This window comes from Trachinotus anak, unplaced genomic scaffold (assembly GCF_046630095.1).
Source record: "Trachinotus anak isolate AG129_WGS33_773 ecotype Australia unplaced genomic scaffold, CSIRO_AGI_Tana_v1 ptg000009l, whole genome shotgun sequence".
Classification (NCBI taxonomy): domain Eukaryota; kingdom Metazoa; phylum Chordata; class Actinopteri; order Carangiformes; family Carangidae; genus Trachinotus; species Trachinotus anak.
Window position 1 is genome coordinate 1703689 of NW_027273860.1, and position 21003 is coordinate 1724691.

The 21003-nt window shown below is 41.5% G+C and overlaps 1 protein-coding gene across 2 annotated transcripts in view; it reads left to right on the plus strand.

The window, feature by feature from the left end:
• Positions 1–21003, plus strand: part of LOC139624942 (sodium channel protein type 5 subunit alpha-like) — a 121722-nt gene continuing 100719 nt past the window's right edge. The window contains exons 1-4 of one of the 2 annotated variants that reach the window (XM_071484380.1): positions 1–896; positions 2248–2376; positions 10214–10305; positions 14393–14635. In XM_071484380.1, coding sequence (XP_071340481.1) covers positions 775–896; positions 2248–2376; positions 10214–10305; positions 14393–14635 — 586 coding nt within the window. In that variant the 5' untranslated portion in view covers positions 1–774. Of the gene's footprint in view, positions 897–2247; positions 2377–10213; positions 10306–12161; positions 12254–14392; positions 14636–21003 lie in introns of both variants that reach the window. The other variant, XM_071484379.1, reaches the window with a different exon arrangement.

Genomic DNA, 21003 nt, shown 5'->3' on the forward strand with positions numbered 1-21003 from the left:
TTCCCAACAAACCACAAAAACTATTAGAAAATTCGAGGTTATCAGAGCTCACAAATGTTTCTAGACTGTTTACGTGACACACGTAAACACGTTTTAACCCAGTAACCCTGACATTTATCGGGTGAATCTTAAAGGCTGTTTGTAAGTTTGCTGTTGTTGGCGTTAACAGATGTTTACTGTGTCAAACAGTCTCAGTAAGAGCCTCAGTCGTTGTGTTTACAAGACAAGAGGTTATAATAAGTCCTCTGAGCAGCTACTTCTTTAGCGCAGACTGGATATCGTGCTAGCTGGTTAGCGTGCTAACATCAGTAGAAGAGAAGAAGTGATAGAAACAGAAAAGGGTTGATTTCCACTGAAGACAGGTCTTAGTAAAGTTTGATGCTGAGCTCACAAAGTTTCTTCTCCACAGGTAAGTGAACAGTGTTAATGCTAATGTGAGCTATGTAGCGATAGCAAAGCTTGCAAATAACTCACCTCTCCACAAATATTACCCAGAATACCACAGAATATTAACAAAATACAGGAAACGAAACCTGGAGGTTCTGCTGTCAAACATTACAATTGCTTCAGTGATTCGCACTGTGCAGCTACATTAACAAACATCATATAATGACAATAAATATCAGGTCATATTTAATGATTCACGTCTGGATATGGAGAGGAGTATCAGGCCCCACCCCCCTGAAGACCAGACTGCAGACACTGGGTGGCGCTAACACCTGTTGGACGACATGTCTCCACCTGTGTTTGAGAACCGATGATGAATGATGCACCATGTGTTGTTACCTCTTCCTTAACCTGCTCACGTTATTCAGTTTGTTCATCATGTGCACCATCCTGACCAACTGTTGCTTCATGGCCATGTCCGAGCCGGCGTACTGGGCCAAGTACCTGGAGTAAGTACACCTGGAATCTGTCTGTCTACCTGTCTACCTGTCTACCTGTCTGTCTGTCTGTCTGTCTACCTGTCTGTCTGTCTGTTGCCCGGTTTTTGTTGCAGTGTTGCACAACATGGAAGAGATTTTTTTTCTTTTCAAAGTCAAAGTCTGTCTGATACGTCAGGGGCCATCACTTGAATTGCATTTCACATTTCAATTTTATGAAACATGGCTTTGTGGGAACCATTTTTATTTAAATTCATGTATTTCCATTTGTATTTTTAAGTTTGCAATTTCAAATTAAAGTTCTGCATAATTAAGGGCATGGTCTCTTTGAGTGACAGGTGGGTGAGCGTAAGGTTGACACACGCTCCACCTCTTTGCCCTTTTTTGGATTAGCTGGGAGTTAGGGGCGGAGTCAGGCACTGCCAAGATGGCGACAGTGGAGCAGCTCTTCAGAAACTTGCGAGAGCCCCCCCCCCGGGATCAAACTGAACGATTGGTGTGAAACTCCTCGGACTCTCAGGAGGCCCCAGGCTCCATTTTACACATCAAATTTAAAAAATATTCATCTGCCTGCAAACATTCAGACTCCAGTGTAAATGTGTGTAAGCTTGCAACATGAAGTGGACTCATATTGTGAAAAGCCTGTGCTGTTTCCTGGCTGTGCGTGTGGTTTAAATCCAAACTGTGGTGTGTTTGAGTGATTTGGGTGAAGCGAGCCTTTAATGGCCTCCAGCTGTGTTGACGTGCCCGACTCTCTCCTGTCTGTCTGTCTCTGTACGGTTGAGTTGGCTCCTGTCGGGTCAAACTTGTTTCTGGGGACAAACTGAATAAGTGAAGGCTGTTTGGCTGAGAGTCGAGGCTCTGCTGATTTTATGAATATTCATCCGTCCCCTCTTTTCTGCTCTTTCTTTCCTTCTTCCTTTCTTTATTCATCTCTCCTCTCCTCACCCATTTCCTCTCGTTGTCCTTCCTTGCCCTCCATTTCCTGCCTCCTTCTCTTCCTCTCTTCCTTTGTGTTTCTCCTCAACATTTCATTTATAACATGTTTATTCTTTACCTCCTCTCCATCTTCACCTCTTTACCATCTATCCCTTCCTCATTTCCTAATCCTCCTTTCCTTGTGATCCCTCTTTTCCTTTTCCTTTTACTACTCTTCCACATTTCCTCCCCTCTTTTGTTTTGCTTCCTTTGAATTTCTCTTTTCTTTCCTCTCGCTACCTTTGACTCTCCTTTGTCCTTTCCTCTCTTCATCCTTTGTCCCTCACCAAAATGTCTCCTCCCTCTCCATTGTCGGCCATCTTCTCTTCACTCCTCTCCCCCCATCTCTCTACATTTCTTTGCTTCATATCCCCCCCCCCCCCAGGTACACCTTCACAGGTATCTACACCTTCGAGTCTCTCATAAAGATCCTGGCGAGGGGTTTCTGTGTGGGACCCTTCACCTTCCTGAGGGACCCCTGGAACTGGCTCGACTTCAGCGTCATTGTCATGGCGTGAGTCAAACACACACACACACACACACACACACACACACACCTTCATACTTTACTAAATGTTCATATTTTAAAAGAAGCAATAAAAAGATTTCAAAATCAAAGCAGCAGAGGCTGAAACATCAACTAATTATATTCCTCTTTAAATTAATATCAGGTAAATAAACGTACTCGTTATTGCAGAGAGATGATTCCTCTCCAGTGTTCATACGACACAGCAGCACCTCACAACTACCTGGATAACATAGTTGATAAGCACCTTTAGTTCCACTGTAATGGGGCTTTCAGACAGAACAGCATCGGCACCACTGCGCTCTGATTCCTTTATTTCCAGAGGCTTTGGCGACGCTTCGTTGCTTCTTTGAGCAAAGCGTAGCACGTCGTTCTGAACTCCGGCATGGCCAATAGAAACGAGGCATCCAGCCAGGCACGTAAAGCAGACCTGAAAACAGTCGCTATGGAAACGGAGCTCCGTCACAAGCTGCTCTCTGTATCTGAGGTCACGCTCAGCCTTTTCCTCGCTGCTCCCTGTCTTCTTATTAGCAAGGCAAATGCCAATGCTAACGCTTGCTTCTTAGCACTATAAAGCGACATCTTTGCTTCCCGCTTCGTCGTGACGTGTCCTGCTAGTAGTTTGGAAAACTCCGCCCATGTTGGCTCCGCCCTCCCTGACTCCCCTGAACAGTGCACTGACCCGAGTCAGTGATATCGATATCACAATGAACCACTTTAAAGAGTGGAGCTGGTAAAAGAATCACAGGAAATGATCTTTACTCCTGCGTCTTTGCATCTTTGTAACTGAAGTTGTTTAATAGGGACTGAGTCTCACAAAAGACAAAATAAGCAAATAAAAGGTAATAAAAAAAGGTAAGAAAAATATAAAAACATATAAAGTTGAAAATGTTGCAGATTAATAGATGAAACATGTTTTAAAATGAGTTCAGATTTCCACTAAAACTAAAACTAAGTGTAGCTGGTCCATTTTAAAAGTTAAGAGCATCCTGTCTAATTCCAGTTTATTCTACCCTGCCTTGGTTTGTTTGGTGTCACGCTACAATCAGCACTTCCTGTCGATGTTTCACAATAAAAGAATATGCTGTTTCAGCCTCTGCAGGGCTTTTATTGTGGAACATCTGACCAGGAATAGAGGTAGAAAGTAGAAATGACAGCGCTTGAAAAGAGAGAGTCAGAGCAGCAGAGGGGCGAGTTAATATGACACGACTGATGGGATTAAGGCCGTGGAATTAAAGACTAACACAGGCCTGTCGAGCCGGAAATGTTTCCACAGCTAAGCACAAGTGTGTTTGTTAAACTCAGACACATTTGCACAGTAAGGAAAAACTTCAGAAGCTGTTGTCTCATTGTGCTGTCCGTCCAAACGCTCGCAGGACGACAAACTTCAGGCTGCAGCGTCATAAATCATTAAAGCACCTAATAAGCAGAAGCTGCTTTAAAAACAACTCATCTGCAGTGATGAGAAGTGACGTCAACTGCACTTTACTGACACTTCTACTCTACTTCAGTCTGCATTTCAAAGTAAATTCTTGTGCTTTTTACTCCAATACTTTTGTTTGACAGTTTTTCAGATTAAAATTTCCACATAAAACACGATGATTTCAAAAACCATGAAACTCTCTCATGGATTAAACAACATCTTAGAATCTAGATATTGAAAATGTAGAATATTGAAATTCTGGATAGATATAACTTTTTAAATTTTATATATAATGTAATAATAAAAACATTATGGAAACAGTCACGTTTACAGATAAACTTATGTTATCTGATCATATATTTACATGGAACAGACTATTTAATATTGTTGTATTGACACTTTAATTTCACTGAGCAGTCTACACAGGTTGTGTGTGTGTTGTGTGACAGGACTGTTGCATTGACCTCAGTGGGATTTGAACCCTGTACCCTGGCAGTGTTAGTGCCTTGCGCTGCTCACTGACCTCTGCTCTCCTTGGATTAAATCCCATCACACTGGGGGGGGTTTGGCCTCCATTAGAAACACATTTCCCCAGGGGCTGGTCAGCTGTGAAAAATGGCACCTTCTCACTGTAAATGCTTTTCTAAACAATCGTGGGATTTGTTTCATTACTGAGGTCACCTCCACTTTAATGAGCCAACACAGAGCCGACGTCCTCAGACTCACACATTTAATCTGAGAACCATGAGCTCGAATCAGATTTGAACTCTTGTGGACACACTGAGAGGCTGTTGTCCCGACTAAGAACCACTGAAACTAAATGTAAAACTTGATATGATCTGAAAAACAGTCGTCAGCCGGAGTCACTTTTCACCACGTGTTCATGTAATAAACCATGAAGCATATAAATCTACTGGATTTGCATGTAAGCAATAAACATGGCAGCACTCGAGGAGGTTACATGTATAATGTCTACGGCAACAGACCTCGGTTGTCATAGTTGCTATAATAAACACACAGACTGTACTAAGAGCGACATACCTACCTTCGTCGCCATGGTTACTATAATAACAGTCATGTCTTGGTTAGGTTCAAGAAAAGATGGTGATTTGGGTTAAAATAAGTACTTCCTCATCATTAGATGATCTTTGTTGTCATGGTTACAATAACAACAACATAAGCTGCTCCTGTCACATGGGAATCAAACACCGCTCTCCTGGGTCATATTCATCCATCCACCCCAACCTCCTCCTGACGTGGACTCTGTTGCTCTATAAACTACGTCACCGCACTTTTCCCTTTGCTCCTGTCATCATCACTACGACCAGTAGATGTCGCCTAGCAACAGAACCTAATTATGGGTCATAACAACCTGCTGACAGACGACCTGTGGGCTCGTTCGTTACAGGACAGTCTCAACCAAACAGATGCAGGATCAATGCGGCAGCCGTCATGTGCCCACATTTAGTTAGAATCAGATGCAGCTCCATCTTCGCAGGTTATGGAAGGAAACTGAAACTAAAACCCCAGCAGATCGAAAACAGCCACGACTTTACTCAGTGTTTTTGCAGAGAAGAGAAAAAAGGGATTTAGTCAGTGACACCCAGACATTTTCCAAATTACAGGTTTTGAAAAGCTCCTTAAACACACTCAGCACATGAACGACCATCAAACCGTCACTTCAGGCCTGAGACAGAAGCCGCAGCTCGGGGTCTCCTCTCCCTCTGAACGCCGTGGGTGACGGGAGAATAAGAGAGCGTGACCTGCCCACTTCAGTAATTGACTGACTGATGGAAAATCACTGCGCTTTGGTTTGGTTAGCGATCAGGCGGCGATCAATCACAGAGCTGAGGAGCTGGAGGCGTGCAGCGAGGGACGCCGGCGGGAAGATAAACGATCAGAATGAACCGATCGGATCAATAGTTGACCCCGAGGCTCGGCTCTGAGGTCACCGCCCGGTGTAATGAAGCGGTGTCACCTCCGCGGCGGCCGCCCGGTAAATTGAAACATCTTGATGAAGGTGCCCTCAGATGGTGGGACGCTGTGTCTGCGGACTTATATAATACGACCCTGGTGACCTGCGGCCGAGTCCCTCAGAGGGAAAAAGCTTCACGTAAAGGACAAACTCACCATTAAAACACTCAACACATCTGCTGCTGATGTACTTTACATTCTGTCTGTGCTCAGTAGGTCACAGGCGACTTCTTCTTCTGGCCAAAGAAAGACCCGGCCGGGTTCTTCTGACAGCGGACGCTTAAATCTGATTATATTCTACTGAATACTTCTCTGAGGAAACAGAATTATGTTCATTGTTGACTCATCAGTATTTATCCTGGTCCACAGTCTGTCCTGAACCTTGACCATGTGTTCACACACAGACTGGACTTCCACAGGATATAAATGTAGTTTTTAGGATGATGGCTTACTTTTCCTGCCAAATCCCAACATTTTCAAGATGATAAGAAATGAGTGGTTCAGAAATGTATCAGAAAAGAAGAAGAGAATCATCATCATCAAGATCAGGGATCAGCTTAAAAAACAAATGTTTCTGTTGAGTCATTTTTCCATTTTAATAAATATTTTGACTCAAAAATTAGAAATAATTCTCTAAAGTTATTCAATTGTCCTCTCAGCTCATTTAATTACTTAAATTTACTGATTAATACCCTTTTAAATTTCATCATTTGTTCCCTTAAATTAGAAATTTTTGCTCTTGATTTAATTCACAACTTTACATTACACATTAAAAACATCAACAGTTTGATTCTATTTGTCTTTATTCTTCTGACACTTTTCCTTAATGTTGATCTTATGTCCATGGATTCATTTGAAATGTGGCTTGTAAAGGATAATATTAATTACTAAACTGACAGAACTAAATAATGAATTAATCTTCTCATTTATCTTCAAACATTTTACTTGAATATATGAAATTTATAAAAATCACATCTCGTCACAGTTCATCAAATCTTTAAGTGATGTTGTTGAGGCGCTATAACTGTAAGAATATCTATAGTGATGATAACTTATTCAAAGACCCTTCAAGTGAAAAGGAATTCTGGGAAACTGAGTAAATCTTTGTTGCAGTTCCAGGAAGAAAAAGAGAAAAAAAAAGTAAATAAAAGCAGAGTTTTCCTGCTGCTCACTCTCACACCCTCCATCTGTTCTGCTCTATCATTCAGACAAAGTGGAGATCTCTTGTTTGGCCTCAGAGCGACACACACACACACACACACACACACACACACACACACACACACACACACACAATGTCAGTAGCTGTGTGTCCTTGAACCAAAGGCTGCCCTGTGGTCAGATGGATCTTTAGCAGGACAGGGACACATAAGTCAGCTCTTCTCACACACACACACACACACACACACACACACACACACACACACACACACACCAAGGATGAAGAACATATTAAGTAAATGTGTGGTACCACACACACAAAATCCCAGCATCCTTTACATCTACAAACACACACACACACACACACACTCCACCCCTGACACATCACATCACCCCTCTGTACCTGGGCTTTATTAAAACCAGAGTGATGGTCGGTAAATAGACACACACACACACACACACACACACACACACACACACACACACACACACACTAAATGTCTGATTTATGCTCTCCTCCCCTCCCACCAAGTCAACATTCCCATGGTAACAGAGTCCATTGCCCTCCCCTCCTCTCCTCAAACCACACACACACACACAGACACACACACACAGACACACACACACACACACAGACACACACACTGTGCTGCTGATATTGCTGGTGTAATGACATGTTAATGGCTGTCATCACCAGACCAGCAGCACCAGACTCTACAGACATTTTCACAGCATTAAAGGTGCAACACTTCATATATTTTAAGATAATAAAATCGTCACTATGTTAATTAAAAAACACAGGAGTTATTACTGTAATAAAATAAGACCCTAACTGAGCAGAACATCAGCTGTCACTGACTCAGGTCTGGAGAGAAATCAGAAAATAATGCTTTACTGCACAAAACACGCACAAGTATTAATGCAAAGTACTCACTGCAAAGACACAAGAGGATGCAAATTCTCCCTGGGGGGCACAAATGAAGGTGAAAACACAAAAATGTTTCAACTTTGGCATAAAAATTTCACTTAAAGAATCGTGGGTCCAATCGTGGAGACGAGAAAATAACAAAACAAACCTTGTACAAATAATGGAATCACATTTCATTCAATTCAAACTTAATTTGTCCCCATGGAGTAGACATTAAAAATACTCAGAAAAAGAACACACAACCGGTGCAAGATGAACTGTCGTTTTTTACACAAAAACAACAACAACATGAAGAAACAACGCCAGTGCAACAACAGTAAAACACAAAACCTGTGATACTATATTAAAAATGACAATAACATGGGAGAATTACATTAGTGCAAATAAATAACTGTGCACATGAACAGCTGACTGACACATTTTGATAGAAAATGAGCTTAATGAGCGAAGATCTTAGTGCAATAAAAAACAGTGTTTATATATATATATATATATATATACAGTAAAGGTGCATATTTGGCATATGAGGTGTATGGATGAATGGATGAATAGCAGTAAAGTCAGTGTTCGTGCTGTAAGAGTGGAAGGAGTGATCGTGCTGTTTCCTGTGAACAACAATAATTTACAGGATTTCAGGGGCCAAATTTAAAAAGTTACATGAAAAGTGGAAGACAGAGAAAAAAATAAAACAAATAAAATAAAAATAAAAAAATCTCATGAACACATTAGTTCAGTCTTGGTTAAATAGTTTTTTCTCTAATATTGTTTGCAGTGTAATAAAACTGCTGATAAAGCCACAGAATTGTTTCTGTCTAACCTCATATTTATCTATTTCAAGCTAATGAAGCTAAAGCTGTTGGCGTGAAGACGGGTGGGGAGAGCTGCACAGTTTTAACTCCACACTTCCTCACATTTATTTAAGCACGAGCTCGAACACAGAGCTGACGGACCCATGTGGGAAACAGAGTGTAACGGGGAGAACTAGAGAGCTCTAACTCACTGTCGGAGCTGAACTGGTCCTGTGGCCTCTATCTACTGGTCATGCCCCCCCCCACTGTAATTCAATCAGCCTGCCAGTCAACAGCGTTGAAGTATGAGCCGTAATGGAAGGCTGTTAGCAGCTTGGGATCAGATTACTCCATCTAACTGGGGGCCCAAAATGGCCGCCATCACTTGGCGCCTTTCCGGCTCTCGCGGCCTCGTCTGATTCGATCTAACGCGCACGTGTTCACAACCTGAACTGGGAACTGTTATCACATTGTACCTCATTATGCACCGTTTGTTTGGGGAAACTGTAGCTATTGTTTTGCAGAAATAAAAGAGTAAATTAATTGATATAATTGATAATTGATAAGACATACAATGATGAATTTTCATTGTGCTGAATGTCTCTATAATGTCCCAGGAAAGTCTCTGTCTTCTTCCCTCATGAAAGTATAATTTCTGTTGTTTTTAATACACACACAGTTACTGCTGTAATAACTGACAGGTGATAATCGTGTCTTATTGGTAACAGCTTGTTCTGTACTGAATTTTTTAGGTTTAAAATATATGAACAATATAAATCAATATATACGTGGTTAACTTTGTCGAACGGTCATGGATAATAACAACAACATAAACTGCTGCTGTCACATGGGAATCGAACACCGCTCTCCTGGGTCATATTCATCCATCCACCCCAACCTCCTCCTGACGTGGACTCTGTCGCTCTATAAACTACGTCACCGCACTTTTCCCTTTGCTCCTGTCGTCATCACTACGACCACTAGATGTCGCCTAGCAACAAAACCTGACTCTGGGTCATAGTAACCTGCTGACAGACGACCTGCGGGCTCGGTTTTCTTGATAATATTGGCCGTGCTGCTGGTTTGGTTCTAGTCTGGATGCTTCACGGTGATTGATACAATTGAATAAGAACATGAACTTACAGAACTCAGAGCTCATCTTTCATCAACACAAAATAAAATTACAGATCATGATGTTCACAGAAACTATGGTGATAAAGACAAACTGACATTTGATTCTCTGTGATTCTTTTATCTTTTCTCTTTTTCCCTGATACTTTTATCGTTTTTCTTTCCAGATCTGTAAAGTTACACTCGCTGGTTCTGTTACAGCTGCTAACAGCACATCCAGATCCTCCAGTGTCCTCGCAGACCTGCTGATGTTTGAAATCTGAGGACGGCTCAGTAGTAGAGTTGATTTTGGGGATTTGGTGGCGCGTTGGTGCTGTAACAAACCAGGAGTGTGCTTTTAAATCACCACAGTATTTTCAGACTCTGTTATGTTTGTCTTCTTTTGTTGTATGTTGACAACCACCACACTGCCCCCTACAGGCTGTTAACAGAGTTTATCAAAGTAGGGAACCTGCAGGCGCTGAGAACCTTTAGAGTGCTGAGAGCCCTGAAAACTATCTCAGTCATCCCAGGTAAGGCCTCACCACCACCAGGGGGCGACAAGGAACAGAAAAACCAAACCTTGTCATCGTAACGTCGTCGTGAACGTCCTCTCTTGTTCGTCCCATGTCTGCCGTGTCTCGCAGCACCAGCCCCCGCCCATCTCCTGCTCTCTGCCCAGTCAGGGGTCACAGGTGTAATCACCTGGTCTGAATAAAGAAATGGTGAAGTCAGATGTGTCGAAGCCAAACACTTGATAATATTTATAATTAATCAGTTAATATTCTGGGTGTTATTGACTGGCAACGTCTACACTTCCAGCCACCAACTCAAACCAACATCAAGCAAACGTTCAGGTACCTGATGCACATTTTCACACATCTTTAAATTGTCTTTGTTGTTTTAACATCTGGTGCAAATGTAGGGACGTGGCAGCTGGTTGACTGGTTGGTTTCTGACAAATTCCCTAAACCTTCCTCTGATATAATGATGAAAATATAATAATAAAACAAATTGTGTTTGGCTACCAACTACAACACAATGCTAAAAGATACTTAGATAATGTTTATAATATTCACAGTGAATAAATGGATGATCAGTAAATAATAACCACCTACAGTTAACTTACATTAAAATAAAAAATACAATAAAATAAAAGTTTTACCAGTCAATATTTAGATAAAATGTGGATGTAAGCAAATTATTAATGATAAAAGATATATTGAAAAAATTTAATGATTTATAAAAACAATAAATTATGTCAATTTCACTCAAGCTCATTATGGTAGATTAAGTACAGATGTTGTAAAATTACAGCTAATGTTGGCTAATGTCACAGCACAAACACAAATTAGCAAACAGCAGGCTAACAACAAATTTATCTGTGTTTTACATTTGCAGCTCAACAACTGTATAAGCTGGGAAAATAAACAAATAATGTACATTTCAATAAAGCTTAAAATGTTAGCGAATGACATCGTAAAAATCTACGTTTTTTGTAAAGAGTATTGGTTAGTTGCTAATGATGACTTGCAAACATCAAGCTAACTGAGCGATTAGCTAACAAGAAACCAGTCAGATTTGTTAACATGTTGAGAGCCTGTGCGGAGGAAAAACTATTTTAATCTCAGAAAAAACTAATAATTTACCAAGTAAATTTAATGTTCTGTATTTTATATTTTCTTTTGTAGCAATTTGCTAGTTAGCACTGACGCTCAGTGTGTACCTGCAGTAGCTGTAGCAGCTAGCAGTCGTACAATATGTCAGTTTTTCTTTTAGCAGTGATAAAATAACCACCAATTATTGTCCACTTAACTCTAGAGTTGAAATAATTAGCTCAAAATTAATCAGCAACAATTATGATTATTGATTAGTTGTATTTTTTGTTCAATATTCTTTTTTCCAGCCTCTCAAATGTGAGGATTTACTGGTTTTATAAGTCTTTTAAAAAACCACAGATCTTATGTTTAACATGAAAACAACAGGACACAATAATCATCAAATTACTTAATAAGTGCAGTCATCATTAGCTGCAGTCCAAACTCTGTGGATTGTGCGAACACCCAGATTATTAGCCAGTAAAACAGACATGAGTTTGTTTTATTGCAGAGGTAGAAGGTGAAACTCAGGCTTCAGAATCTGAGGATCCAGTCTATATCCCTGTGATTCGCTTTGAGGATCTGATTTCTCCTTCTGAACAGTCGACGTCTCTGGCTTGAGCGTCCACCGCTGCTGTGCGACCCGGCCCGTCTCTGCTGTATCTCTCTCTGTCTGTTTCGATGCAGATCTCCATCTTTGAGTCCCTCTGTGTCGGCTTGTTGTTGTTCAGTGCGGTCATACCCCTCTGTGTGTGTCTGTTTTTGTGCTTCTGTCTCCCGGCTTGTTGCAGATATGTGACTGAGTTTGTGGACCTGGGTAATGTGTCAGCCTTAAGGACGTTCAGGGTGCTGCGAGCGCTCAAAACCATCTCTGTCATCCCAGGTGAGGAAGTGAACGCAGGGGAGCGAATATCAAACGCACCCCTCCCGGCCTGCTGGAAGCACTAAATCAGTGGCTGTGTTTGGAATCTCATCCTGCATACTACCTACTGAGCACTAACACCCCCCACTGACACTGTCACATAGGTAGTATGCAGAAAGAAGCACTGACGTCTTCCTGATAACTGGTTGTGAGTGGACATCAGAGGTTTAGCAAACAGCAACTTTACATAAAACGACTCAAGTGAATCAAGCAAATTAAAAAAAAAAAGAAAACGGCTCCAAATCCTCAATGATGCTCATTATTATTTGATGTTTTGATCATATAAACCAAAGATAAATTGATATTTTTAAATGAATTTGTCTTAATTGTGCTGTGTTTCCCTACATTAAGGACATAAAGTTTTATTAACAGATGCAGAAAACATGACATCATATGTAAATAGTAGCATAGTCAACCCAACTGAATCAGGGTCTTTGATAATAGCTCATTGAATCCAGTTTTTATAATATGGTTCAAGCACTGGATATCCTGATATAGAACGATTAATTGATAAACTATCATTTGCAGACATTCGCCGTAGAGTGCCCTTGGACTGAGCACTTTGGTTTCCTCGTCCCGAAGTCTATGGTTACGTGTTTTTGGTCGATGACTGAAATAATGTCTGTGTTTAACACCAGCTCAATACATTTTCACATTTTATTCTACAACATAAAATACGTCAGTAAATGCTCCAGTTGTGATTTGAACAAGTGTCCAAATGAGACTACAGACGTCAGAGCGAAATCAAACTACAAGTTGAAGTTTAGAGGTGGTGAGGGTGAAGTCATGTGACCGTGGTGTCGTTGGTTTATAGCCTAACATGAGCTTTTTAGGCTTCAGACATGATTAGTGAAGATTATATAATGTAACCCTAACCCATCGGCTTTTCTCTCTCTGTCCTGAGGCGTCTCTGCTCCGTTTCAACCTGTGACTGCAACAGTCTGCAAATAAGAAGCCGGTTAAATGATTATTGTCATGCTCTTTGCTCATAAGGAAAAAGGTTCAGTCTTAGTGATTTTACTGAATGGAAACAAATGTCAAATATCAAAAAGTGGAAGTATTTCCTCAGATCTGAAGCTGGCTAGCCTCTGCATGTCTCCACTCTGCATGTTAGCATGTAGCGCTAACAACGTCAACAAAAACATAGTGATGCCATTGTGGTGGCCGTGTTATAACAATGTCACATACATGTTATAACTATGACACAACAGCAACATGTGACTCAGCATGTTGTGCAGTAACTGCAGCCACAGCTGAAGATAATCACACCAGTCATTCATTAGTTTACAGACGCCTCAGTGTGAAGAACATCATTGGACATTAGAGAAATTAGAGTCTGTTTCTAATGAATTAAAAAAGTGCTTTCAACTGATTAAAAAAAAAAAAAAAAACAATAGAAAGAAACTGTTTGTAAAATCTGGACGTCTACTTGTCTGCACCCTTTGTGTTCTGAGTGTGTTTTGTTCCTGCTGTTTTTACCGTGTGTGTGTGTTGTGTTGTGTTGTTATATGGATGTTGCTGGGGGGTTGTTGCCTGTTTTGTTTCATTTTGTGACTTGTTCCACACTTTTGAAAAACTTAAAGCTGCTGTTGGATGAAAACCTTCAATTTCCATGTAACAAGAAAGAAAAATGTGAATATTTTTATGAAGGTTTTCACCCAACAGCAATGTTAGATTTAAATTGGCTTGACTCTTTTTTTTATATTATCAATTAATTGTTTTGTGATTTATTGTCTTGTGCATAAAGATGGCTGCTCTTTAGTTTCCCTCCATAACCTTCAGCTTTATATTGACAATTTATTACCAGTTTGGTTCTTTACAGCTTCGTCACTATGGATTCATTTGTGTTTGGACTGAAATATTTTGGATTTGGAGGCTCAGTTCAGGTGGCAGCCATCTTTATGACACCTGATCCTTTAATTAGCTTGAGTCCAACATATGTGATCCATTATTTTAAGTAGATGATTGGATTTTTTCAGTGATGGTTGGATTCACTTTTAAAATAGAATTTTACTAAGAGTTAAATTATTGGTCAGAACTGACCTAGAGTCAGTTCTTTCTGTAACTGGTCTAAATAACGCGTCCTCGGCGGTCCCTCAGGCCTGAAGACCATCGTCGGCGCTCTGATCCAGTCTGTGAAGAAGCTCGCTGACGTGATGATCCTCACCGTCTTCTGCCTGAGCGTCTTCGCCCTCATCGGCCTGCAGCTCTTCATGGGAAACCTGCGGCAGAAGTGCGTCCGCAGCACGGCGCACTGCGTCAACGGCAGCCTGCCGGCCAACGCCTCCTTCTACTGCAACAACAAGACCTGGGCCTCCATGAAGGACTTCATCAACGACGAGGGTGAGGATCAGACTCTAAAACTTTACTTGGCTCCTCACTGTATTTGATTGTTGTGTGTTCACACTGTGTTTCTCAGACACACCTGAGCTCAGACCTCTGATCTAAACTCTGAGCGAGTTCCTTCACCGAGGTTCGGATGAATCTGTCGTGACGGAGTGAAAACTGTAACTTCTGTTGTAGATCAGAGTATCATGGATCAGCTCTGTGTGTGAACTGCAGATCTGAAGAGATGTGCTGGTTCGTTGCTGTTCTGTTATGAGAAAGGCCTCTTGCTCAGGATCTTTGCTGTGTCTGGGAGTGATGAGGTTTTCTGGTGTGATCCAGCACTGCACAAAAGCTGGTCCAGAATCTGGAGATGAAGTTACCCAGATATTTCAAACTATGACCCATATGATGAAATCTGGACTCCGATCATAAAATCTCAAATCAAAAAATCTCCAGATATGATCCAGAGTCTTGCAGGAACCTAAAAAGGATATCTCCAGAGGGTTTTGGCACCGTGCAGCTTCCCTGCTCAGTGGAAACCAGGACCTTCAGGTTTGGTCTCGGACTGTGTTGGTCGACGTTTCCTGTTGCTCTTTTACTTTGACAAATCTTCCCATCAGTTGTTCTGATCAGGGAGCAGCTGGTCTGTGTGTGTGACCTGATTTAAGCTCCAAATCATGAGCAGAGAAATGTGCTGTTACATGTGGGAATGAGGAGGAGTTTACAGTCCACACCCTCAACAACAAGACGTGTGATAGATTTTTAAGGTTTAAATTAATAGTTAAATTGAACTTTTTGCCAGATGTGAAAACATGCCCACCAGAATTATAGATCATCATGTGGAATCATCACTTACAGCTTGTTTAACCATGAAATGAAGCAGCTGGAGGAGTCGACCTGCAGTGAGAAAACTGAGACTCATGACCAAAGCATTTTATAAAATCCTGGTTTTGATCCTTGTTACTGTCATTTTCAGTAAAATAACAACAAAAAATATCAATAAAACAAAGCGACATTCATCCATCACCAGTAAAAGAAGACCTGCTTCTAGTATGTTCTGTAGAGAGAAATGTGTGTGTGTGTGTGTGTGTGTGTGTGTGTCATGCTGCAGTGATGACTGGTGTTTCCTAAATGGACTGGACAATGTCATGTTGGCACTGTGGTTACAAGTGACGTCAATAATGACACACACACACACACACACACACACACACACACACACACACACACACACAGAGGTCATGTGAGGTCACTTGGTATACACACTATTTGACATGTCAGGCATGTTGACCAGGGAACATAATATATGTTATGTGGGAACACACACACACACACACACACACACATTCTGTATATATGAGCATATATAGCACATGCAGCCCACACACACACACACACACACACACACACACACACACACAGGTGGAGGTCAGGGTTAAGGAAACACTTAACGCTGCTGTCAGATGAAACCTGAGCTGCATCTCGTCTTTTTCTCTCATGTGACTGAGCTGCACATGTGTCACGTTCACTTCCAGTCACCGTCACAGCTTCACTGCGAAACCATCCAGTAATCTCTTACTGATTTGAATTTCTGCACATAAATAAATCACAGTAGCTCCTGGTCAAATAAAAACACACATTGTATGAAATCTGTAGAAAACTGACTGTTACAAAGCGATATTGTCAGCATGAACAGTATTATCATATTATATATTAGGTAATATAGATGTACAGCTATGATAGATGTGCGGTGTGGCTCCTGTTATTATAAATGCAGATTATATTAATTAAACTGACTTACAGTAAATACACAGACGCAGCTGTAAATTACCACTTTCTCAAATACAAACATTTCCTTATTCAGATTTGAATAAATCAAGTTGTTCTTTGGTTGTTTCACTGAAACACTAATTTAAAGTCTCTGATGGACGTCAGGCTGACCGACCTGTAGCGTCTTTAATGTCCGGGCTCTGACGTCTGTACAGTCACTCACAGTTTCTGTCATCAGTCTTTCTGAAAGTTAACAAAGTCAAACACTTTGTGGGCCCAGAAAAAAACTACAGCCCCCATGAAATAAAACTACAACCCCTGCAGCGGTAACTTGGTCGCCGACGCTCTCCTCTGGAATCATTTCTCCAACTTTCTGTCTCTACTGTCCGTCATATACAAACCTCCAGTGCTCAGTCTCTCTGACCTGTGTTTGAACTCTGACCCCTCGACTCACCCGTGGACTCACCTCTTCTGTCGAGCCGTGACGTTTAGTCTGCGAACACATCAAGGCTTAAGGGAAATGGCCACAAAAAAACATAGATATTGAAAAAAAATGATTTTTCAATCATTTATTTTTCTTACTTTAGGGGTAGTTCTCTTCAGCTTCCTGTTCATCTGCAGAATTAATGTTGTTTAATTCCCTTGTTCTTCTACCAGTTTAACATTTATTAACAAAAAAACATTTTCACTAGCATTTATCTTTCCATCCCTGCAAACCAACTAAAAGCCACAGAAGCACAAAGATAATTCCAGCAGATCTGTGATTTTGTCCTGGTACCGCTCTCAGGTTTGGAGCAGTAGAAGAAGACTCACAGTCCTGCAACAGCAGAAGAGTTGCCTCCTTAAAAACACTCCCCGGGATAAACAGACTTCCTCATTATCCAAAACCAGATGTGTAATTATTTAAAGTAATGATGTTTCGCTGCAGCACAGAGACCTGCTCTGACCAGATGTGACAGTAAAGAGCAGTAGAGCCTCCACACCAGCGTCTCACTGCGTCTTTACTTCTGCTAAAGGGTGAAACCGCCCAAAATAAAGCCCACTTGGAGCGTACAGTAATGGGGTTAGTCTGGACATGCTGCCCATTGCTAATGTACCTTCTATTTATTCATTTCCAGTTTGCTTTGCCGTCCATCACATCAAACAAATGTCCCCTGCAGGCTCCTGTATCGACCTCTAAAAGCTGCCGTGAAACCTGAGAGCTGAGCCGCGGCGTTGAAGCTCGTCCCGTTTGGCTGATCTGAAAACAGCCTTCAGAGGGAGATCAATGGTGGATGTGCTCCATGCTAAACATTTCCCATCATGCCGTGTTTGTTCTGTCTGGTCGGAGCCGGCTGACAGCGGCAGTCGTCCCCGGCGCTTCGTGTTAGAGGGCACGATAAATGAATATCAACAGACGTCATGTGCAAGCCATCTCCCTCCTGGTGAGCAGCAGATGCAGCTGATGTTACCAACAACCGCTTCAAACAGGAAGCAGGAGCAGATTTATTCTTCCATCCAATCAGATCACGGTTGTTTTCATGCCAGGGTCCAGCTCACACCTGAGACTGAAGGTCCCAAGTCTCACACTTTAACAGGGTTTTATTGAGGTGTTGATATCCATTAGAAGATGTTTGTGGTTTTGAGGCAGTTGGAGTTTTACAGACGCAGACTTTGAAGGTATTTCACAGTAAATGAGTCACTGATGAACATCTCTCCTTCACGGTTGAGCAGGTTAACAGTGTCTCGGTTTATTTTTCTTTGACCAGTAGTTCTCTTGCTGCCCGTGTCGTACCTGCAGACTTTGCTCATGTAAATTTATCTCTTGCAGATGAAAGTGCGTGAGGGGAGGATGGAGACGTATTTAGGCTTGTCAGAGTAATTTGCAGCTCTTGAGATTGAAAAGAGATGAAATTAAGCCCACTCTCCGTATCCCGTAGAGACCATTTTCCAACTTTCTGCAGCTCTGTAAAATCTTCTCAGACAGGGGGTTGCTGGAGAAAAAAAAACCTTTATTAAATGTCAGCCCGTGTGCTAACATGCATTTATTTGGGGGGAGTTTTGGACACCTGAGTGATGAACCTCAGGTAATGACTCTGTTTCTGTCTGCTCTGCCTGGGGAGAAAACGCTGCCGCGACTAATCTCAGTGCTTCGTGGTTACTTTGAGCTGGTGAACAAAAGCGCTGCGGACTTCAGAAGTTTTCTGCCGGCTCCCAGATGCACTCGATAACAAATGGCTGCGCTCCTGAAAAGCTTAAGTGCCTTTGGTGCAGCGGCGGCCAGACACGGTCAGAGGCAAACAAAGCTTCACAGAACCTGTTTTTGTTTGTCGAAAGGGAAAAAACTTAGCACATGTACATCCACAATAAAGGAGAGAAGAAGAAGAAGAGGAGGGCTTTTGTTTTCTTTGTGGACTTTGAAATGTTGAAGGGCTTTGTTTCCGTCTGACATGAGGAGGTTTTAAACTTTGCAGCAGCTTCTTTTGTTTCCCTGCAGCAGACCGAGTGAGCACGACTCCCATTTCAATATTTTCTACTGGAATGCTGTGTAACTGGTCATAATGGCTGCAGTTAAATGTGTGTGGTCTGAATTATGTGTTGAATAAAAGATGAGTATCCTGAATAGTTGTTCCCGTAAGGCAAATGGATGAAAATGTCAAGCCAACATTTAAGGTCAGTGTTTCTCTCAAAAGTTGCTTCAGATACAGAGATCCCCGTCTGTCTGCTTCCCTGTCGCCGTTACGTAAGTCGACTCAGAGGAAACAGCTTCTCACAATAAAAAAAAAAAAAAATGCTGCTGATGTTTCACAACTTAGGAGATGCTGTTCTTCACTTTTTGTCCATCATTCAGTTGTGGTTGTGTTTCAGTCAGTAACTTAGAGAAAATCAATTTTTGCAAAAGTGGTGGAAACTTGCCGACATAGTGACCCTACCTGTGAGTTTTGTCTTTTGGTTGTAGCTTTGTTTGTCTTCACTGGATTTATAGTTTGAGCTCGGTCTCGAGTTTTGCTGGCCTGGTGTTCTGGCACATTAAGCAGCTGCTGGGCTGACGCAGCTTGGGGCCGCTAAAATTTAATTTATTAAAAAGAAAAATCGCCAACCGGCCCATAAAGCAGGTGCAGTGGCCCCGTGGTTTTTTGGCCTCATCATATCTCTTCCTAGGCTGACCCACCCCCCCGTCCTCCCTGTTTCTCAAAAACCGAAACTATCTCAATAGTGGCTTGATAAGGGCATGAAAATGTAGAAACAACCGTCGGGTTGTGGTGGGCCACTGGGGCCAAAAATACCAAGGTCAAGTTTTGGTCCCAGTCCAACCCTGCGTCTTAGAGAGGTGATGGGTTTTTTTCTCACTTTACACCTCATGGGACCTTTAAAGACTCAGCTCTTGTGCTCAATTCCTCAAAGTCACAAATGGCTGAAGTCTTGTTCACTGAGCGCTGAGCCCTGCTCGACACCAGTGCTGCCCCGGAGCCAGTCCTACAGCCTGAAGGCCTGAACAGGTTAAACACATTAAAGCCCAACCTCAGGATTAAATACTACACCCTCAAACCACAACCACAGTGAGAGGCACTTCTTCCTGCAGACGTGCATTAAAAGCTTTTACATTGTTGTGTCTGATCCTGGAGTTCCTAAGTATGTTGGGGGCGCAGCAGCGCCTGAAGTGATGATATCAAAGTGTATTAATATACTTGGAAATGGCTTGTGGTCATATTTAAGTGTTGAATAAATGCTCAGCAAACCCCGGGCCCTGTAACGGTTGTGGTTTTATGGCCTCTTGCTCAGACGGTTTCTAACAAGGCCAGAATGCACGAGTGGAGTTTGATGAGTTTATTGATCAGTAGCAGAGCGCTGACACAGCACGGGGGGGGGGGTTCCCTGAACACAGTCTGACATAGACTTTTATCTTTATCATTACTTTTATCATCAGTTGCAGTGGAAGTAGCAGCGATACAGATGACTGACAGTTGGGAGGAAAAGTGTCTCTTTGCTTAATTTGTCCTCTGCAGACAAAATATTGAACCTTTTACTCTGAGATGCACCAAAACAGAAGCTCAGCACTGGAACCAACACTGACACTTATTAAGGTGATTGGCCTTGAATATAGTTTTTCTGCCAAGAGATCAGTGGATCATGAGTCAGAACTGTCAGATACTAACAGCTGAAGTTATACACAAACTGACTCTAAACTGAACTGGACTGAACATGCATGTAAATACAGTGCCCTGGTCACAAGAAATCAAACTGATGCATAAAAACACAATGAAAAAAAGATGAAAGTTTATGATTTCTATTATAAACAATATATATAATTACATTCTCACCACCTTTGCTTCGGTACAACACATGATTATCAATGTTTTAATGAAATCTCTGCTGTGTGTTTGATGATTTCATGTTAAAACAATAGGATACAAAATTTGAAATAAAAAGTGAATAGTTTTTTAGTTTTAGCGCTTATGCTGAAAAAACTAAACTGCCCTAAGTAAAAATAAATAAATAAATAAATGCAGATATAAACAATTTTAAATGCAAAATAAATACATTTGGGGGATGAAAAATGCTATTGCTGTATTTTTATATTAATTAATTAATTAGTTAATACATTCGTACATTGTACATGTATTCATGTCAGT